The 20,037-nt window shown below is 39.8% G+C and overlaps 1 protein-coding gene across 11 annotated transcripts in view; it reads right to left on the reverse strand.

Moving 5' to 3' along the window:
* TBL1X (transducin beta like 1 X-linked) overlaps positions 1 to 20,037 on the reverse strand; it is a 327,967-nt gene that overhangs the window by 14,871 nt on the left and 293,059 nt on the right. For all 11 annotated transcript variants that reach the window (XR_003095073.1, XM_025209254.1, XM_025209250.1 and 8 more), the window contains 5 exons: positions 11,211 to 11,352; positions 9,125 to 9,188; positions 8,912 to 9,009; positions 7,145 to 7,205; positions 1,508 to 1,629 (listed from right to left, as the gene is read on the reverse strand). Coding sequence is in view for 10 of the 11 variants with exons in the window: in XM_025209254.1 (XP_025065039.1) it covers positions 1,508 to 1,629; positions 7,145 to 7,205; positions 8,912 to 9,009; positions 9,125 to 9,188; positions 11,211 to 11,352 (487 nt within the window). In the remaining variant the exon portion in view is untranslated. The remainder of the gene's footprint in view (positions 1 to 1,507; positions 1,630 to 7,144; positions 7,206 to 8,911; positions 9,010 to 9,124; positions 9,189 to 11,210; positions 11,353 to 20,037) is intronic.

A 20,037-nucleotide genomic window follows, 5' to 3' on the forward strand; every position in this document is an offset into this window, starting at 1 on the left:
CCAACAGCTTGAAGTTGCAGCAAAGTAGGATTAGGTTAAATATCAGGAAAAAAAACAACTTCTTCACTGTTAGAACATGAGACAGTGGAATAGACTGCCTAGGGAAGTTGTTGACCTCCAGCACTGGAGGTGTTCAAGAAGAGCTTGGACAGTCACTGGTCAAGGATGATCGAGGCATAACTATGCCTATGTTCTACTACTGGTATTTCCCAGGCTTCTGGGCTCTGCTGTTTGCCACATGGGGTTGGATAGAAATGATGACCTCTCAAGATTCCTTTCGGCTCTGATCCTCTGTTATTCTCTGATTCTATTTTTTATGTTTCTTATATCAATTAATACAAGGCATATATTTTTCTTAGAAGAAATGTAGGGAAAACATTTTGCAGAGATCTGTATTCCCAAATAATGCAACTTCAGAGTAGTGCTCATCTACCTAAAAAGGCATGTGCTCTAAAGTGCAAAGATAAAATCCAACTTGGACTACTTGAGAGTTAGTGGCTCTTTAAAATTTCAAAATCATCTTTCTGTCTGCAAAACTCCTATGAAATGACTGTTAGTACATGGAATTAGAGGAAACCTATTTTTTCCAGTTTGTGCATTTTACAATACTTTGGTTTCCATTAAGCCTAATATTTCCCCTATTGAGTCAGTCAGTTTCACCTGCCTTTTAATACTAACAGATAAGAAGAAAAACATTTTAGGGACAGGAAAGTGCAAGTATACTCTTGTGGGCAATGACATTACCTGAAAATATTTTAAATTTATATTTAATCCACAAATGCACACATTCAGTTCCACATATAGTTATCGGGAGTTGCGCACACATACCTCAGAACAGACTTTGGAACATGTGCAGGATGGTGCCATTGGTCTGGCTGCTACACTTTTTGAGATGAATTAAGGATTGTAGCCATATGGATTTGTAGTCCTATATGGTCTACATTTCCTTTGACGGCCAGTAAAATGGAGTCACTAAGTGATTTAACAAACCTATACAGGGCAGCGGTGTTCTTTTATGAAGCAAAGCCTGAAGCATTAAACATTAGCATTAAACACAAAAAAAGAGTACACTGGAATACAGAAGAATGTGAGAAATGGGGAGAAGGATGTGGGAAGTACCTGCTCATGGATCTCATCTGATTAGACCAAATTGATTCTAAAACTGAAAAATTATGAAAAGCAAATTGTTCCCTTCTTCACATTTATTGAAAGAGATAAAAAATTATGGAAGATGAAATTCTGTTTAGAACTGTGCCCTTTATTCCATAATATATATAAAATGCTGACATTGTTTGAGCTACAGGTTTGCTTTATCTTGTGATTTAGAACAGCTCATCCCTTTTCTCAGTTAGTGAGGTACTGCCACAGTATGTGTCTTTGGGGAAAAGCTGGAAGATAAACACTTTCGCTCCTGAAACACAGACACTGTTTAACATCACCAGTTACCACCTTGGCTACATGTTGGTAATGACTCTCAAGGCTAAAATTTCAGGCGGTTGAAACTTACTGTATGTCCTTGAAAAGTTTTAACTGGGCGATCACAGCCAAGTCTGCATACATGAATGCACATGTCAGTACTACAGGAGGCAAAAGTAGTGTTGTTCTGCCAATCTACATCCAGAGCAGGGGCTGCAAAGCATAAACAACAGAGTGAGCATTAAGGCAAAGAGATACAAAGTCCCCATGCCACCGACCTAACCAAAGGGATAAAAAAAATAGTCACTGGCCTCTTATAGACCTGGAAGAGTTCATTGCTGATGTGAAGTATAGAGACTGAAAATATGCTGTAGCTGTTTTAGGAGCTCAATTTTTTATCTGCTTGGAGAGAGGGAAACTTGGATATTTCATTTGGCATCTTCTGATGAGAGCCCTTAGGCCTTCAGGCAGTTTTAAGCCTATTGTTTTCCACACATGTCAACCTGGCTTAGCTTTGTTTTATAGAGAGGCACCTTTATTTGGTAGGGGATCAACCTAGGATAAATTGATTAAGCCTGGTTAAGTAAATTAAGAATATCCACACACATTTTAAAAAACACGTTAATTGAGCAAAAGCCAATTTAAAGCTAAACCATTTCAACTTTGGATACAGACAAGGCCTAATGTATTGTATTGTTTTGTTTTGTTGCCAAGGAAATCTTTCAGCTGCCCTCCTGAGAATGAGATCTACTTTTTATTTTCCAAATACTCTTATTATGCATGTGCCAGTAATGATGACAATTTATATTGGCCAAATACGTGGTGCATGTTTATCAAAATGAAAATGAGACCATTGACATTCATAATCTTGAGTTATTCTAAGCAACACTTTAAAAAGTATAAGGATGGAAATTTATCTGCTTGGGGCGGGGCGGGTGGGACAGGGATACCAATTACCTTGACTACATTTGTCCTGTCTCTATCCTCATGAACACTGAAATGAAAATAAGCACATCATGAGAGATGATGGCACTTTCTAAATCAGCAGGTGGCTTTCATTTAACTCTCTCCCATTAACCAAACAAATGAACAAACAAAACCACACCCAAAACCTAAAATTCCAGCTATACTGAAAAGGCTGAATTAAAGGCTTCAATTAAAACTGTCATTTATAATAATGAATAACCAAACCAAAGCATCCACGTGATTTGGTACAGGAGGAAATATTAGAAAAAAAATTAATGTTTTAAAAAAGAGGCTGCTACAGAGATAGGGGGAGTCAATGTGGAGACTGGGAGGCAGCCTGAGATTTTGATTTCCTTGGACTGCTGTCTGTCTTACATTTGTTCTGTGCGGCTTTGAATCTTGTGTTTTTAAATAAAAAATGATGGATAATCATTAGTATTGGTTTCCTTTTGGGTCTCCTGGTAAATTTAAGAAATTTCAGTCTAGAATTAATTTTCTAAGACCTATCTAGACCTGAAATTATTGAATTATAATGGAAGGGCCATACAAATAAGAACAGTGTTACAAAGATATGGTAAATTAAGCCTGGTTCAGTAAATTATGCTTAACATCTCTAGTATCAATAACATCTACTTTTATGCTTTATTTAATCATGTTTACTCAAGATATAAGGAAGCAAACAAAGAAAAGATTTTGGAGAAAACAGCCAAGGGTGTTATATGAGAAAGGTCAGCAAGACCTGGTGTATGGAGCCTCTGGATCCAACCTAGGGAGCTGTGACTTTGGTGGCATTTAGTATCAGTGACTCTGCCTATGTCTCACCACAGTCAGGCAGCATGGGCTCTCAGAGGGGGGCTCTGCATGTGCTGTGCCACTGTCAGATAGCAGAAAGAGGCAGCAGAGGTGGCTGGGTCTTAGTGCCCGTATACTTAAGACCCAGACTGATTCATTTCGGGCCCCAGTCAAAAAATGTTGCCAATCCCTGCTTTACAGAATGAGTAATGTGACTGCAAAAGCAGGGAAAGCCACACAGGCTTTTAGCCAACTGGTTGCTTTAAAACATTTCATAAAATCACCACCAAAATTCAAGAAATGCAGTTTACAAAAAAATAAATACCAACAGTAAAATATGTTTATTATGAAGAGAGGCAAGTGACAAAGCATGGTACTGTAATGACTAATTAGCTCAGCTTTCTCTTGCTTGTTACACTGTATCAGTTTAATAATTTACTCCTGGGTGGCACTTTGTATGCATGTCCAAACTTCGATAAATCTGAAAATAGGATTCTTCCAATTACATTTATTTAAATGAGCACTTGGAACATGTTCTGGTTGAAGTCTGTGTGTGGCTGAAGAAATCAGAAGGGCAACTTTATAAAAGGGTTAAAAAAGTGGTTTATGGAAACTGTAGGTTTGAACCTAAACCTGCAGCAAGACCCCAGGCTGTAGGGAATTCCAAGGGGATCAGAGGTCTCCAGGATCAGATACAAAAGGATTCTGGTTTGCCTAGACTAGGATAAAAGGGTTCTGTGTACATGCATGCATACATGTGTGAATCTGTGTGAATGTTTTCACTAATATGTGCTAAAAGTCTATGGCTGACCAGGCAGTACAGACTTTTATCATGTGCTATGATGGGATAGTCAAAACACAAGTTCCTCTCATGGCTTTATATAACTCATTTAATAAGTGCTAAAGGCAGTGTGATTTGTTTGGACTAGACTTCTAAATTGTGTTAGCTGGAAATGCTGCACCTTTAAATCCTAGTCTGCACAAGGACTTTGGTGGTACGTGATGTTTCTTGGGTGGGGGCAGGACGGGGCACAGAACAGCTTGCTCTGGGGAATGTGGGCTACAAGGACAGACTTGTTCTGATGTAACAAGCTGATCCAAAGCCCATTGGAACAAACAGAAAGACTCGATTGATTTCAGCGATCTTAGAATTATATAGGCTTTTGGCCAGGCAAGAGTGGAGATCCCAGAAGCATGCAACATTCTTAACTGTATTACTCTGTTTTGAAAATTAACATAATCAATCTGAAATGAACAATAATATTAGCCTCCATACAACTATTCATTCATATTTTGTGAGTGTAACAAAACCGCTGTGTATGTGGTAGAAGTTTTACTTTGAATGCTTTGTTATGTGCATCATGATTACAACATTGACTTAGTTTATTATTAATATAAAAGCATGGGGATGTGTGCATGATTCACATCATTTTCAAGTATGGCTAAATTTTTTTGGTGCACCCAGTTTCACTAGGATAAAATGAGTTAAGCAGATGTAGTATCTTTATCAGCTGTGCCATGTTACAGCGTAGGGGCTGATTCTGAAGATTGGCTCTCTTGGCAAAAAACAAAATTCGAAAATGAACAACACCAGAATTTTGCAAATGGAGGCTGCTTTTGTTATGAGGGCTGTTAAGTGCACGGGCTAGATGATGACTGACAAAGCAGCAGAGCGAGAATCTGGCAGGTTAATGGACATACTCTGTGGGCAGAACTAATGTGACTGAATATACTGCGGCTCAATTTGTGTTAGAGTAAACTAATCCTGACATCACCATCTACATGTGCATTTAAACATGGTAACTTACTACTTGTATCTGACAGGACTATCAGGCAGCACAGTAAATTAGTCTACTGGGCCCTAATTGCTGTGTATATGCAGAAAATGACACTCTGTAGCTAATTCATCTGCTATGCAGTAAAGAATCTCGTGCAGATGTGCCCTGTGTTTTCTATTGAATGCAGCAGACTGTGAATCATTTAAATCCACGTGATTTGCAACTCGCTTAATTCTCAGTGGGTTGATGAATTAAAGGTAAATAAGCCACTCAGTTGTTTGCTATGGCTTTTACTTCAAAGGGTACCATATGTCTACTCAGCTAGAGCTCTTTGGTAGTCCCATGCAAGCTCTTAACTGCAATTCTGAATAGTCCCAGTTATTCTGCAAATCCTAGTTTTGCAGGGGAGCTAGGAAACTAACTGTGCAAAGTATCCGGGTTCTACTATAAATATTTCTGCCTCTAATGGACATCAGTAATATCTAGGTTGGTTTGGATTTTTACACTGGGAAATAAGCGCTGTTTTAAATATTAGGCTCCTGGCAGATGTTCACTTTAAGACATGATAGTATCTAATCCTTGATCCAACAACTATGCATCCTACCATACCACACATGCTTAGCAAGATGCATGATTTTGGAATTGGGGGTTATCCTGGGATCCCCCTGCACCAGAAAGATGAAACCAACAAGCTGATTGTCATTTGGGGCTGGGAACCAAACCAGTCCCCAGCCCCAACTGACAATCATCTCAGCTCATAGGGAGCCTAGTATTGAGTTGTGACAGCCCAGTGCTGGACTCCCTGGGTACTGCAAGCTATAAAATCATGTGTGCTGTCCAACTGAGTGTCTCACATGGTTTTGATGTGTCCCAATGCATGGGGAGACCAGCATCAGGCTGCTGCAGTCCAATATCCAAGGGAGCTATAAAAGCATGTATCCTGGCCAGATGGGAGTCACATATACAACTCCTCACATATGACATATGAGGTTTTGACAGGTCCTGGCCACATGTTCAATTTAAGGTGTGACATAAATGAGCCACAAAGTTATTCTATAGTATATTCCACTGTATGTGGAATAAGTTTGTGGCTTGTTTACTGCATTGAGTTGCACATGTGGCCAGTCACTAAAGCACAATTAACCTGTTAATGGTGCCTTAAATGTAATGCGTGTTGGGGGCTTTAGTTAATAAAACAAAAACAACATATTTTTAACCACCATTTGGGACCTATGCTAGACCAGACCATTATGTTTAAAAAAACCCTAAATCATAGATTGCTGTTATCCTATGGGAGGGGACTATAACATATTTTGAACAAGAATTTGGATGTTTTAAAATAATTAGAATAGTTTTTTAACCTGGAATGCCATTATATGACTATGCCTGATATAGCTCTTTTACTGTAAATACTTTTCCAGGATCAGATTTTGATCCCAACTACTATTTAGTAAAGGATGACATCCTATTGGGTTGGTTGTGTGGGCAAGACTAATAAGCAGCTTGTTCAGATGGGACCAAAACCTTACACATGATCTCCACCAAACTTTTGGAATGGTACAATCCAGAATTTTCATTGACATCTGAATTTTGCTACTCATTTCTAAGAAAGGGCAAAACCAAAATCTGAGATCTAAACTTTGGGCTGTTTAAAATCCTGTCCTGGGTCTAGGTCTTTTAATTCAAGAAATGTTAAGTGGGAATAGTTTTAGTAGCACTTACTGACTCTGGATGGTGATGGGTCTGCTTCTTAGCCCCAGGGAGCATTCCTAGAGCTCAGGGCTTTAGCGGGAACCAAACAGGTCTCAGAAATCCCCACAAAACAGCTGGTAATTCATAAAAAGCAGGACATGGCACCCTGGTTGAGAATCACTGTGCTAGAAAAATACTTTAAATTCTTTGAAAGTCCATTTCAACTGCGTACCTATGCCTGGCAAATGATGCTCTCAAAGAATTTCTAATTGAGTATGTAACCGAGTCAACATGGTCAGTGCTCACAGAGCCCCTCACCTTCTCTTAAGCAGAAAACAAGAGTGCAACCCAGCTGTTTATGAACGGCAAGGCACACATCCATTTTAAAGTTGGTTTTAGTTTCAGTTGTATCTTTTTTCAAAGGGATATTTTCAGATTGCTAACATCAAGGGATTCAGAAAAAAATCACTTTATTCACAAAAAGCTAACATGGCAATTACCTGAATGGAAAGGAAACTGCTGCTTGGCTTCTCCTGTGTGAGCATCCCAAATTATTGTTGTCTATGTCCAGAGGGAGGGAAAAGAAAAAAGATTAGTGACCATTCCTCTTGGAAAGTAACAGGGGGAAAAAAAGAGCTCCCTGAGGACCAATTCTAAAAGATAGCTTGATAAAATTATTGACTACGGGGTCCCTTGGGCTGTTGCAATGCTGTAAAATATAAATCTTTTCCAATACACTAGTGATGGGAAAATAATGTACGTGTAGATATTGAACTGTCACCATTACGAAGAAAGCAACGAAAGCAATGGAAATAGGTTGCACAACTCTGAAATGCATTAGCCAGGAGATCGGACTGAGAAATTTCGTGAGGCTGAGCTTTAGGAACACTTTGTTACAGCTATTTCAGTAGCTCAATAAATTTCAATAATAAGATTTATTTATCTCTTAAAGAAAGTTCTTTTCCCATGTTTTGTATGATTTAGACTGATTTTATTTATCGTGGACCTAAAAGATTCTGTAAGTATCATTACTAAGTCACCATGTAGAACATTCATTTAAACGAAAAATATAAAGTGCGTGCTGTCACTGTGGTGCCCAGATGAGAGTATAATTGGCTTACTATGGATTTTTCCCCCCGTAGCTACAGCAAACTTCAGCAAAATCCTATAGAACTGAGCATTATCTTTGGAGTGAATTGTATGTTTATTAAAAAAATATATTTTTTCCATAAAATAAACACAGGATGCCTTAACTCACGGATAATGCGGTCATGTAAAGAACTGATGCTGATCCAAAGAAAATGGATCTATTGGAATAATGGAGCCACTGTTGGGAAATTAGAGATACTGGGTATGTCTACACATGATGCTACATTGCCATAGCGACTCACTACAGTGATGTAGCTCTTTGCTATGGCGATGTAGCATCACCGGGCACAAACTGTGACGCCGATTCTACATCGCCATAGCAACAAGCTACCTCGCTATAGCACGTTGCTACAGTGAAGCAGCTGCTAAATATAACTGTGTGTCTCCAGGACAGCTCAGTAATGACTGTTACTGTGCTCATCATTTAGTACTTCCTAAAGCAAGTACTAAATAATGGTGCAGTAACAAATGCATCGTGGGGGGCTCACGTAAACGATCCCACTGGGTATGGACCAGCAGTAAAATGGAATCAAACTAAAATTTTCATTTACAAGGATTTTTGGAAATTACTTTCCTGTTTCAGTACAAAAAGGTTTGTGCTCATCCTTCATTAGAAATTTGAAAGCTCTATCTTTGAGGGATACTTAACTGAAACCTGGCACTGTAGGCCTGCTTTTAAAATTAACACCAGCATGTTTTGAAAACAAAAATGTAAATAGTTTATTCAAATTTGTCTGTCTGGATGTTGAGATTAGGCAGAAAACAAGACCTTTTAAACCTTTTTCCCTGTCCCAGGATATTTTCATTTGCTAAAGGAGATGGATGTAAATACATAAGGAAACGACACTTGTTTCCTTGATATAGGAAAGGCTCAAAATTCAATTTGACACACATAGCAAAGTAAGGATGTGTTAAAAACTTTCCTTGCATGGTATAAATTTATATAGCCATGGAAGAGTAATCAGTCTCGATCTGATGAAATCAAGGCCCAACAAAGCAATCTTAAAATAGGGCAAATTTGCAAAGTAAGAGAAAGAGGGGGCACTGGGATTTTAAACAAGACAGGTTCACAGCATCAGAACATTCATACATCAAAGTTACATCTATGTAAAACTCACTTTATCAACACCAGCACTTAAAATGTAATTCCCCTTTTTGTTCCATTTAAGGGCAAATATGGGACCTTTATGTTGACCTAAGGTACTAGCAAGGTTTCCTGAAATATAAAAATAAAAAAAAATGAATGTCACAATTGTTTGGAAGCTGGAATAAGGATAAAATAGCACAATACTAGTAACCATTTGTGAAAACAAAACTGTTGTATGACTTACCATCTTCTGTCCATATTCTTGCAAAACCATCATATGATCCTGTAGCCAATAGTGTTCCATCACTCTAATGTGAAAAGAGCAATAAAAACAACATGTAAATAAAGATTACACACTGATTCAGTGATTTATTCTTTAACTTAGTGTCTTCTGAAGTTAGGGAAATGTGATAGCCCACATGGCAAAACATCAACTACTGTTATTAAATTAGAGGTTAGCACTGCTGTCACCAATGAGAGAATAAAATCTACAAACATGACATTAAATATTAGGCTATACTGAATAACAAAATAACTTAACAAAAGCATTAGGATAAGTCCTTGGTATATAATGATTTTATGGGATTTGTTTTATGGTTGATAAACATAGCTAGCATTTTCTGGCATTTAGCATATAATTTTTAACATGAATCCCTTTGATAATGTTTCTATTACAACATTAATCATATAAAAACACAAGAGAATAAAAATATATTAGTCAGTAGGAAAGGTTCACCTCAGAATACAAATACTATCATATGTCTAACTAAATAATAATGGCAGATACCTTTAAGTTAAGAAAAACACAGAATAACCCCTTGATAAATTATGTCCATTCATATCGTTAAAAACAATGGGAGAAAGTAGCTACTTATTTAGCTCAAGTTATAAAGCAAACACAACCTGAATCAACTTTACTGAGACATGTATTTAGTTACATGATGGGAAGCACACAGGTAATAACCAGGGATCTTGGTTTTCTCTGATAAAAAAAAACCTTAATTTTTAGGTTAAAAAAAGTAAAAGTGGTGTTTCATTCTGATCACAGAAGAATGTGGATTGTGGGTTACTTTTCTGATCTGAAAATTGGAGATTTTTTTTTAATTAGAGAAAACCAGGATCCCTGGTGATAACCACTATGGAAAACAAGAGAGGGGAAAGATAAGTAAAAGATGCAGAAGTAAAAGATGCACAAATATAGTTCAGATTTCCACCCCACAAGATAGTAGTAATTTTCTTGTTTTCACTTCCCTTGTAAATCACCTTAACAATTTGGCATCACATTGAGTTATTCGTTAGGAACATTTGCTTATGTAAACACTAGAATAAACTTTAAGATATATCTTGATAGATACAATAGCTTTGGAAATTAAATGAAAAGACCAGCTATTGAAGGATACCTCTTCCCAACCATTCCTTCCACTTTTTCCATACTCATGTCTTTTTTCCCTTCTTGCTTCCTTCTCTGTAGTGAATTCTTCATTTCTTTACTCTGGTCTACTACCATCTAACTCCTTTTTCCAAATCATCCTGGATATTGTTCTTTTCCATGCTGCTCAGGCCATTCTTGATCAAGTATTCAAGAAGATCCACTATTTTCATGTTTATCTTCCTTTTTAACATCGCTGTAACCCGTGTCTGCTTTTCATTGCCTTCGTTCACAGCATCAAGTTTACCATATAAGTGGAAGCTATAACTTCCACAGCTTTAACCCTTTTTTTGGTGAAGCATTCAATTCACTGTGGGGTCACAATAATCATGCAGTGATGATCAATCAATATATGCAAGCCCCAAGCCTGCAAATGGCAACTTGGGTTGATGTGAAGTCTGACCAACATTTACTTTTTTTATTTCCTCACTCTTAAAGACAGTTAAGCCATTTTTATTCACACTTCTGTGGTGATAAAAGTTACAATTTAGAGATGCTTTCTAATTTAGAAGAGTTGGTAATTGGGAGATTGTCCCTCTTTGGGGCAAGTAGCTAGTCAGAGACAAAGGAACTTCAGAAGGTTGTCTGCTAATCCACAAAAAAAGTTGTGCAGTCCTTCTCATTCATGCCCAACTGTTTTTATTGAGCTTGGTGCTGATTACATCTTCCAAAAATAAATATATAAACACATAAATTACTAAACCCTGGTAGCAACACATGGAATATCTGAGTATAGCAAACCAAAGTTCAGTCTTATATATGTACCTGAAAGCAGGGGGTTCATAGAATAGGGTAGAATCCTGGCTCTCTTAAGTATAAAGGAATAAAATAGGAGCTGCAATTGCCTCTAAATTAAATTTATGGAGTTAAAAACTATGCATGTTCTTAGAAGTTAACTTACATTCCAGTCCAATGAAGTCACATCCTTATTGCTGGGGACATCATGTCCTCCTTCTCTTATGCAGTGCCTCAAAACTAACTGAGTGGAACCGCTGTTGCTGTTTTCATTGAGATTCCATATTCTGGCTGTTGAGTCTCCAGATCTACAAAGATGAACACAAAGAAAGGACCATTTTTTAATGAGACCTTTTAATACAGGTGGTTGGAACCTCCAGTTACACTGGAGATTGAGAGAACTCATAGAACAGGTTGGAAACATACAGCTTGTGGGCTGCATCTGGCTCAAGGAGCTGGAAAGCGTTGCCTGTGCCTGTACCTATGCCCATGTGGGGGCTGAGCAGTGAGGAAATGCATGAGCCCAGGCAGCTGGAAGCTGAGTCCATGCTGCTGTCACTTTTCCTTGCCCCCACCTTCCTCTATATCCAGCTGCAGCGCTGGTGCAGCTGGGAAGTGGGCAGGCTGGGAGAAGCAGTGGCTGGCAGCATGGGTGCTGTTCCCAGCCACCTGGATCAGGCATGGCTCTCTGCTGCTGACATACACCAGAAGTCATTTGGTCCGCATCAGACCAGCCTGCAGCCTACAAAGGTTGCCAGCCTCTGTTATAGACTTTTAAAAAGTACTTTTTTTCCTTCATTCCCATTCTCCAGTTCTCTACTTGCAAAATTTTTTAGTGACAATTATTCCTGTTCACGTTCTTAAACTAAATGCAAAGAAAACCTTTTCTTGTGAATCAATTTATATCGCAGCTATATTTTTCAAAACCAAGTTGTGGACTTGACATTCGTTCACCCTGTTTCACAGTTCATGCGCACATCACATTTGAATTAGAACACAACTCAGATCATGTTACAGAAATTGACAAGTAACAATTTATCAAAACTCAAACAAAACTATATACAGTCCACTCTTTGGTGTAGTCTAAGATAGTTCTATACCACAAGTCTAGAAAGCTGACGTACAGCTGCCTTAAAACAGGATCTGGCCCATGCCTTTTTTAGTGGTTACAAGCTAGCACTATTGGTTCAAAGCCACCTACTTAGCACTGTTCTTTAAGGCAGCATTTCTTAACCCATCAGTTGCATCTCAAAAGTGAGTTGCAAGAATATATGAAAGGGTTGTGCACAAACGTTAAAAATGGATTCTCCTTTAAACAAGAAAAACTTGGAAAACCAAGGCTTTTCCCTGGAAGGCTGGCAGGATTCCAGCCTGCAAGGGGCTGCCTCCATGCCCCACACACCCACCCCCTGCCACACACATCTATCCCTTGCCACATGGCGGGGGGGGGGGGGGGGGGGGGGGAGCCGAGGGCAGGGGGCAGAAGGTCAAGAGTGAGGGAACTGGGTGGGGACTGGCCATTGACGTTTACAAATGGGTCACGGTCCAAAAAAGGTTGAGAAGCACTATTTTAAGTGACATCCAGGCTTGGAGCAAGGTGAACTATGCTCCAGTATTCACTGGTCTGCAGAATGGTCCCTTACCTCTAGACTAGATGAGGAGCCAGACCAGCCTACAGTGAGTCCCAGAATTAGTGGAGCAAAGAGGTTGCTTAGCTACACCTTTCACTGTCTCTTGTCTACTGAGAGCTGTCTTGACTGAAACTTGGCCCAACTCAGTCATCTAGTTCACATCTTGCAGCGGTAAAATGGCTGTTAATACCAGCAGAGTCATTGCTTGGGCAGTAAGTGTGGTAAACTGTAAAGTGTTTGTAGTTGTACAGATCCATTTTATGGACTGAGTCTTGTCTAAGTAAGTGAGGCATTTTCCTGAAAACTGAGGCCATGATCCTTTATCATCACAAAATTGTGACGATTAAGTCAGACTCTATTTTCCAATGAAAGAACATCTTTGAAGTTGGAAATCTATTTACCACAAGATGGCAGAGATTTCACTTCCCAGCTTCTTGGGATTTGCACAAAAAATACCTGTGTTTGTCCACTGAGGGAGGTGTGTATGTGTGGTGGGGGCTACACCACAGATTCACTGTGCCTGGCAATGGTGCACTCAGACAAGTCATACTGATTCCCTTGGGCTACCTCCTGAACCAGAACCAGGGTAGCAGTGTTTGCATAACAAACTGGGGAGGCTAACTTGCCTTTCTGAAGTGCTGGGGGATGCTACTACTTTGGTGATCCAAAGGGACAGGACAGCATATCTGAGGGCACTGCCACCCAGCCCAGTCTTTATTGTACTTGGTGCTGACTGCAACTTCCAAAAATAAATGTATAAACATACAAATTACTAATCCCTAGTGGCAACATTTATGGAATTTCTGAGCACAGCAAACCAAAGTTCAGTCCTTTATATGTACCTGAAAACAGAGCGTTAACAGAGCAGAATAGAAACCTGGCTCTCTGAAGTATTAAGGAATAAAAGAGAAGTTGCAATAGTCTCTAAATTAAATTCCTGGAGTTAAAAACGGTGCATGTTCTTAGTAGTTACCTTACATTGCATTTGTTGGACACACAACCCCATGTTACTTCCTTTCAAATGAAGTAAATAGAATGTGGAACATGTAGAATCTCTCATATTTTCACAAATTCATACATGTAAAGTGAAATTATATTGTCTATAGCTGCACTCTCAAACATCATTGTTGTTTTAAAAAAAATAATAATTAGAAGTTTTATTATTACAGAAAAACCACAAAAGGAGAAAATGCAGCTTGTAAGATCAGGATCTTGGGATAAAATTTTTTTCTCCATAACCCCCATTTTTAAGTGCACTGATAACACAATTGCACTGAATTGAACAGCGGGCTTCAAAAACCAAAAAAATCTGAGTTATAGATGCTAACAATATTAAGAATATCCAAAAATATTCAAAAGGTATTCAAAACTATTAAAACATATATTATTAAAGCAATTTTCAACAATTTAATTTACAAATCAATCTAAATTATATTAAAATGCTTAAAAATATATACAGATCAAGTTACTTTTGTTGATCTGTCTGGCATGAAACCAGAAGGAACCCAGTGGGTGTGTCCAGATGTGTGTGGATGTTTGGTTCCCTGGGGACAACTAGCAGCAGTGCACCTTGCACCACAGATACCTGTCCCCAGGGAATGCCTGGGCTACTCATGCTTTGGTACGTGGCAAGTTGCCCTGTGTGGGGTAGGGGAGGCTGGGGGCAACACTTACCTGAGGTTCTGGGGCTTCCCAGGACTGCAGCCCTGGTGGTTCTGCTGCGCAGAGCTTGGCTGACAGCAGAGCATGGTTCTGGGCAGCCCAGCTCTGCTTTTCAGTGGCATGTGCTGCTTGAGCGTGTGCTACACCAATTTTTTCCCCCACGGTTGCTTTTTGACCCCTGGATATCCAAGGGTCAAAAAACCCATGGAAACAAACCCTGGCACAGAGCACACTCGGGCAGTGTGTCCTTGCAGACACCAGACTGTGTGGGATGTGGCACTGCAAACATGTTTGCGGCACCACATACCACATAACTGCGCTTGTCTGGACGCGCCCAGTGGGTGCATCTACACGTGCTCTGAAGGCGACATAATAAACCCTGGCTTAGTTTGTGTGTATAGATGCATTTAAATAATAATTTAAATGATCTGTAAAATGATTTGTTGTAAATTGATTTAATAATCAATTAAATCACGTGCACCTGGGATGGCAGTATTTTGAGGTAGGGTAGAGCAGCCCCAGGCTGGCATCAGGCTCAGGAGATCAACCCAGGGCTCTGGGTGGTGGCATCAGGTGGCAGAGGGGCTGGCTGAGGCACAAAAGTGCCTAAAGTGCAGAGCTGTGTAGCTAGGCAGCAGGCAGGGGTCTGGCCCAATTGCCTGGGTTGACTAGGCACAATTTATGCCTGGGTCAGCATTTACACATGCATATCACAGCAGTTAATAACTGCCATAAGATAGTATTGTCCCCAACAGAACTATCTTACAGCAGAGTTAATTAATTTACTGCACCCTAATACTGGTACTTGTGTAGACAGCGATACTTTACCGCGATGCTAATTAGTCAACTCCACAGTAAAGCGGATGTGTAGATGCATCCAGTAAATGTTGATATTAATCACTGTTATTCATTAGGCAATCATTGCTTTTTCAGTCAGAGTTTACAAATCCAATTAGCCTGTGGGACTCTCATAATTATTTATAAAACTGATTTTCATAGGAGGACTATTTTATTACTCCTAATGCACCTGTATGATATGCTTAGGCTACCCACAATCTAGCCCAATACAATTTAGGCAATTTATCAGTTAAAACATTCCCAGCAGTCATTCTTGCATATTTAAAAAATAGTAATGACTACTAAATAAATTGGATAATATGTTTTCCCCTGCTACAGAGCTGAGTTTGCTGTGGAAAGAAGTTTCAATGCAACTTTCAATGCAACTAGGGATCACAAAATGAAACTAGTAGGTAGTAAGTTTAAAACTAACAAAAGGAAGTTCTTTTTCCCAGAGTGTACAATTAAAGCATGGAACTTATGCCACCAGATGTTGTGGAAGCTGCCTGTTTAGCTAGATTCAAAAAGGGATTGGACAAATTCTTGGAGGAGTAGCTATTGTACCATCAGTAGCTACAAAGCATGGGAGTTAGGGGCACAGCCTCTGAATTAGAACTTCCTAGTAGGGGTGCGCGAAGTGGGTCATATTCGAGTTGGATTTGGATTCGATTAGTTGATTTGGATCACTGTTCCTGATTCAGTTCGACTGAATCTGAATCTGAAGAGTCAATGCTGATGCGGAGAATCAGCGATTTGGCCACAGACACAGCTTTAAGTGTTTTTTCTATATACCTCAAGGTACCAGGCACAGCTCATAAATGCTGTGATGTTGTGGCAGACGGAACATCCCACAGGAGCACGGGGGGGCCCCCAGTGTGCTTGGCAGTGAACTTGGAAGTGGACTAGAAGTACTTCTGGTCCACTTCTGGGTCTGCTGGGGAGCGCACCCATTGGTCGCTCCCCCCACGACTCAGAGATTGGCCACAGGGGGACCCCAGGTGCCCTCCCAGACCCAGGAGGCACCCATCGCTGAGCTGAGGGGGCACGGAGGGGGCCCCCCAGTGTGCTCCCTGGAGGACCTGGAAGTGAACTGGACATGCTTCTGCTCCACTTCTGGGTTCACTGCCAAGCACGCTGCTTCCCTCCCCCCTGCGCTCCTGTGGGATGCTCCATCTGCCCCAGCATCACAGCATTTACAAGCTGTGCCTGGTACCTTGAGGTATGTAAAAAAAACACTTAAAGCTGTGTCTATGTCTGAAACTCCAACTCTTTCTGAATCTGTCCAAATTGATTTGGAGGGTTCTGATTCAATTTGGAGAGATTAAAGGGTCTCCTGATTAGATTCAGCTGAATCACTGCCGAATCGAATCAGGGACCGAAGCTTCACACAACCCTATTTCCTAGACTTTAAATGCTGGAAGCTGCAAGAGAGAGAGGAAGAATGAAAAACCTAGTTCATTCTCTTTCAGCATCCACTCTCTGTCACTGTATTACACAAGGTACTGGGTAAGATGACCTATCTGACCCAGTAAATGGCAATTCTTATGTTTCTAACTTCTTCTTTCTACAGGACTTGAAACTGAAATGCATGTTTATGAAGACTGACTAGATTACTCATAAAGTTTAGAAGCTAAGATTCATTTCTAGTCTGGTGCTTTAAAGCTGGATAGAACATAAATTTGTTATTAACTTTTTTTCACTATTTGAATTGGTCTAATAAAAGATATCAGATGTACCCAAAGAACCTTGTCTGTCTTTTCTTTTTTTTTAAAGTATGTTTATGGGTTAAGATATCAAGTAATGGGGAAACTGCCTGAATTTTCCTGCTGCCTGTTCCATTATGTAAAACTCAGGGCTGGGATTGTCCCCAGTTAGTATCCCTGCTAGGGAGTTCTTGAAATAAAATTTTCAGCAACTTGGACATCTCAAACAATTTCCTGTTTGCTAGTTCTAGAAAGGCCATGTTTTTCTTTCAATGACTTTATTTAGCATTCTGGCTGTGCTTGAGCAATTTTATTTTCCAGTATTTTAATTTTGTTTTTCTGTTCCTTCCTCCCAAGGCTATATAGGCTATGCTGTGTCCCTGCAGAATAAGCCTATCAATGTGTGGCAGGGGGTTTTGTGCATCTTCCCTTTTGTTACTGGAAAGAAATATTTTCTGCTTTGGAAAAGTGTTTTGATTTCTGCTGAATGATGCAATGAATTATAGAGGACCAAGACTCAAGCATCACTCAGAAATATATTTAATCTCCTTAACCCTCTGAAGCAGTTCTATCTGCATGGCAAAAAAACAGTTGATTCCAGCATGCAAGTCATGAACACTTGGGTAACTAGAGTACAATTTTTCACAGGAGTGGGATACTACTAGATTTTAGGGAAGCTTAGTTCTTGGGGGGCAGGGGAGGGGGGAGTGGGACCCAAAAAGTATGCTGTCCAATCACCACATAACTATGCTCCACGAGTCTGGAAATTTGGCAGCCAGTGGGTGTGTCTATACAGGATGTTAACTGCACAGCAGCATAATAACACTGTGCAGTACAATGCCAGGTAAAACCCATGCTAATAAGTTACTGGGCAGTAGTATTAGGCTACTGCACAGTAAACATCACTAAAAACCCATGTGCCAGTGCTACAGTGCAGTAATACAAGTTACTGTGCATTGCTTTAGCATTTGGTCAACTAAGTACTAAACTTAAAGCAGAGTAACTATGGTGCATTAATAAACGTGTAGATGTATGTGCCCAGTGAACAGCAATTAATGCATCTGCCACTCCTCTTCCACCATATTTTTGGACCTGTGAGGAGCCCCATAGGACAGATGACATAGTTTCAGTGGCTGAATCTGGGCTGCAAGGTAGGGGTTGAGCATTCCTAGTTTAAAGTAAGTGGCTAATTTATTACCAAATCTTCAGAATTTGTTACTAATAAGTTTCAGATGGGTTTGGTTTTTTTTTTTTTGGTTACACTTACTGTTATATTGTTACTTATTGTTGAATAATTTGATTTAACTAATATGGGATAATTAACAGGTTAGATCACTCAATTTATTACTAAAGGTGCGTCCACACGAACATGCACATGTGCTCTGTGGCACTTCAAAGGCCTTTGAGGAGCTGCAAAATACACAGGAAAAGTTTCTCCATGCTGAGCCAAAATTAGATACTGGGAAATTCCTGTATCTAAAAAGAACAGTCTAAAAAAAGTGTGGTGGCACATGTGCTGCCCAAAACCAGAGCCTGGCTGGCCAGAACCATGCTTCGGCTGCTGGCCTGGCTTCACACACCCGGATTGCTCCTGCTGTATCCCCAGGAGGCCCCCAGGACCCTAGGTAAGGCTGCTGGGGCTAGCTCAGTTGCTGGCCCCAGCCTCCCCTCCCCCAGCTGGGGCAATTTGCCATGCACCACAGCATGCGTGCAGGGGTGTTCCCCAGGGACAAGTAACAGTGGCACAACTATTTGCCACTGCTATTGGTCCCCAGGAAACTGCACATGCATGCTCATTTGGACGCGCCCTAAGAGATTATCAGGGCATCCAGATAATTGGATAGACATTCTTTTACCATAGTTAAATAAAAATGTATATACAAAAATAAAAGAAAAAACAACTAGATACAAGTTTTTATTTTTTAAAAATGTGAATCTTAAGCACGGAAAGGTAACAGAATACTTTTAATTCCCAGATTATGAGAAAATGTATGAAATTAACTCTATGAACTAGTTAATCAAAAAGTAGCCCTTGGGCTGACCTGGTTAAAGTACACCAGATTCTACAGCCACCAGGACACCAGGCCCTCATGGGACTATCACCACATCCAGATGTATTTGACCCCTGAAAGACCGAGTATCCATTTCCTTCTGGGTTGATAGGGGTGGCCTTTGTGATGAGTGCAGAACACGGTCAAAGGCACATATCTATAGCTGTAACAAACACCTTGACTGTTCTGCCATTGTACCCCAAACGCATTTCTATGAATATCTGTTATTTTTTCTCATATCAAGTATATACGTGTTCCTGTCACTGATCCCACCCCTCCTATACCACCTTCTGTTACACTCCTTGTTGTATCTTGCTTTAAAGTCTCTGATCCTGCCATTATTTGTCTTTGGGTAAAACCTGTATAGCTTCATGAATACAAATCAGGATTGAGGTCTTTGACTCTAAACGCTTTGGTACAGGTACCATCTTCTTAATTACAATTACTCATAATCAGGGATCCCTGGTTTTATCAGGGATCCCGATAAAAATAAAATCCCCAATTTTCGGATTAAAAAAGTAACCCAAAATCCACATTTTTCCGTAATTAAAATAAAAATAAAACACTACTAATATACAGATAGATATACAGATATCTATGTATATATCTATATAGATATCTACATCTAGGAGATATAGATATCTATATCTATCTATCTATATATATATATATATAGAGAGAGAGAGAGAGAGAGAGAGGGAGAGATATCTCTCTATATATCTATATCTATATATATCTATCTATATATCTATATCTATATATATAGAGGGAGAGATATCTCTCTATATAGATATCTCTCTATACATCTATATCTATATAGTGGCATTTCATTTTAATCATGGAAAAATGTGGACTTGGGATTACTTTTTATAATGGTACAATACCATTTATCTGTTTATAATGGTACAATATATTTATGTATCACTCTGTCGCAGAGCACCTCGGTGCTCTGCTCCTAGAGGGGAGCAACTGCCAGGGAGAGAGAGAGAGCCCTGGCAGGTCATAACGAGCCCAGCTGAGGGTTGCCAGGGTAGCGAGCCCAGCTGCGGGTTGCTGGGGCAGCTAAGGGGAGCCAGCTGCCTGTAGGAGGCAGGGCCTGGCCCTTATAA

Source organism: Alligator sinensis, unplaced genomic scaffold, assembly GCF_000455745.1.
Source record: "Alligator sinensis unplaced genomic scaffold, ASM45574v1 scaffold312_2, whole genome shotgun sequence".
In the NCBI taxonomy this organism is placed as follows: domain Eukaryota; kingdom Metazoa; phylum Chordata; order Crocodylia; family Alligatoridae; genus Alligator; species Alligator sinensis.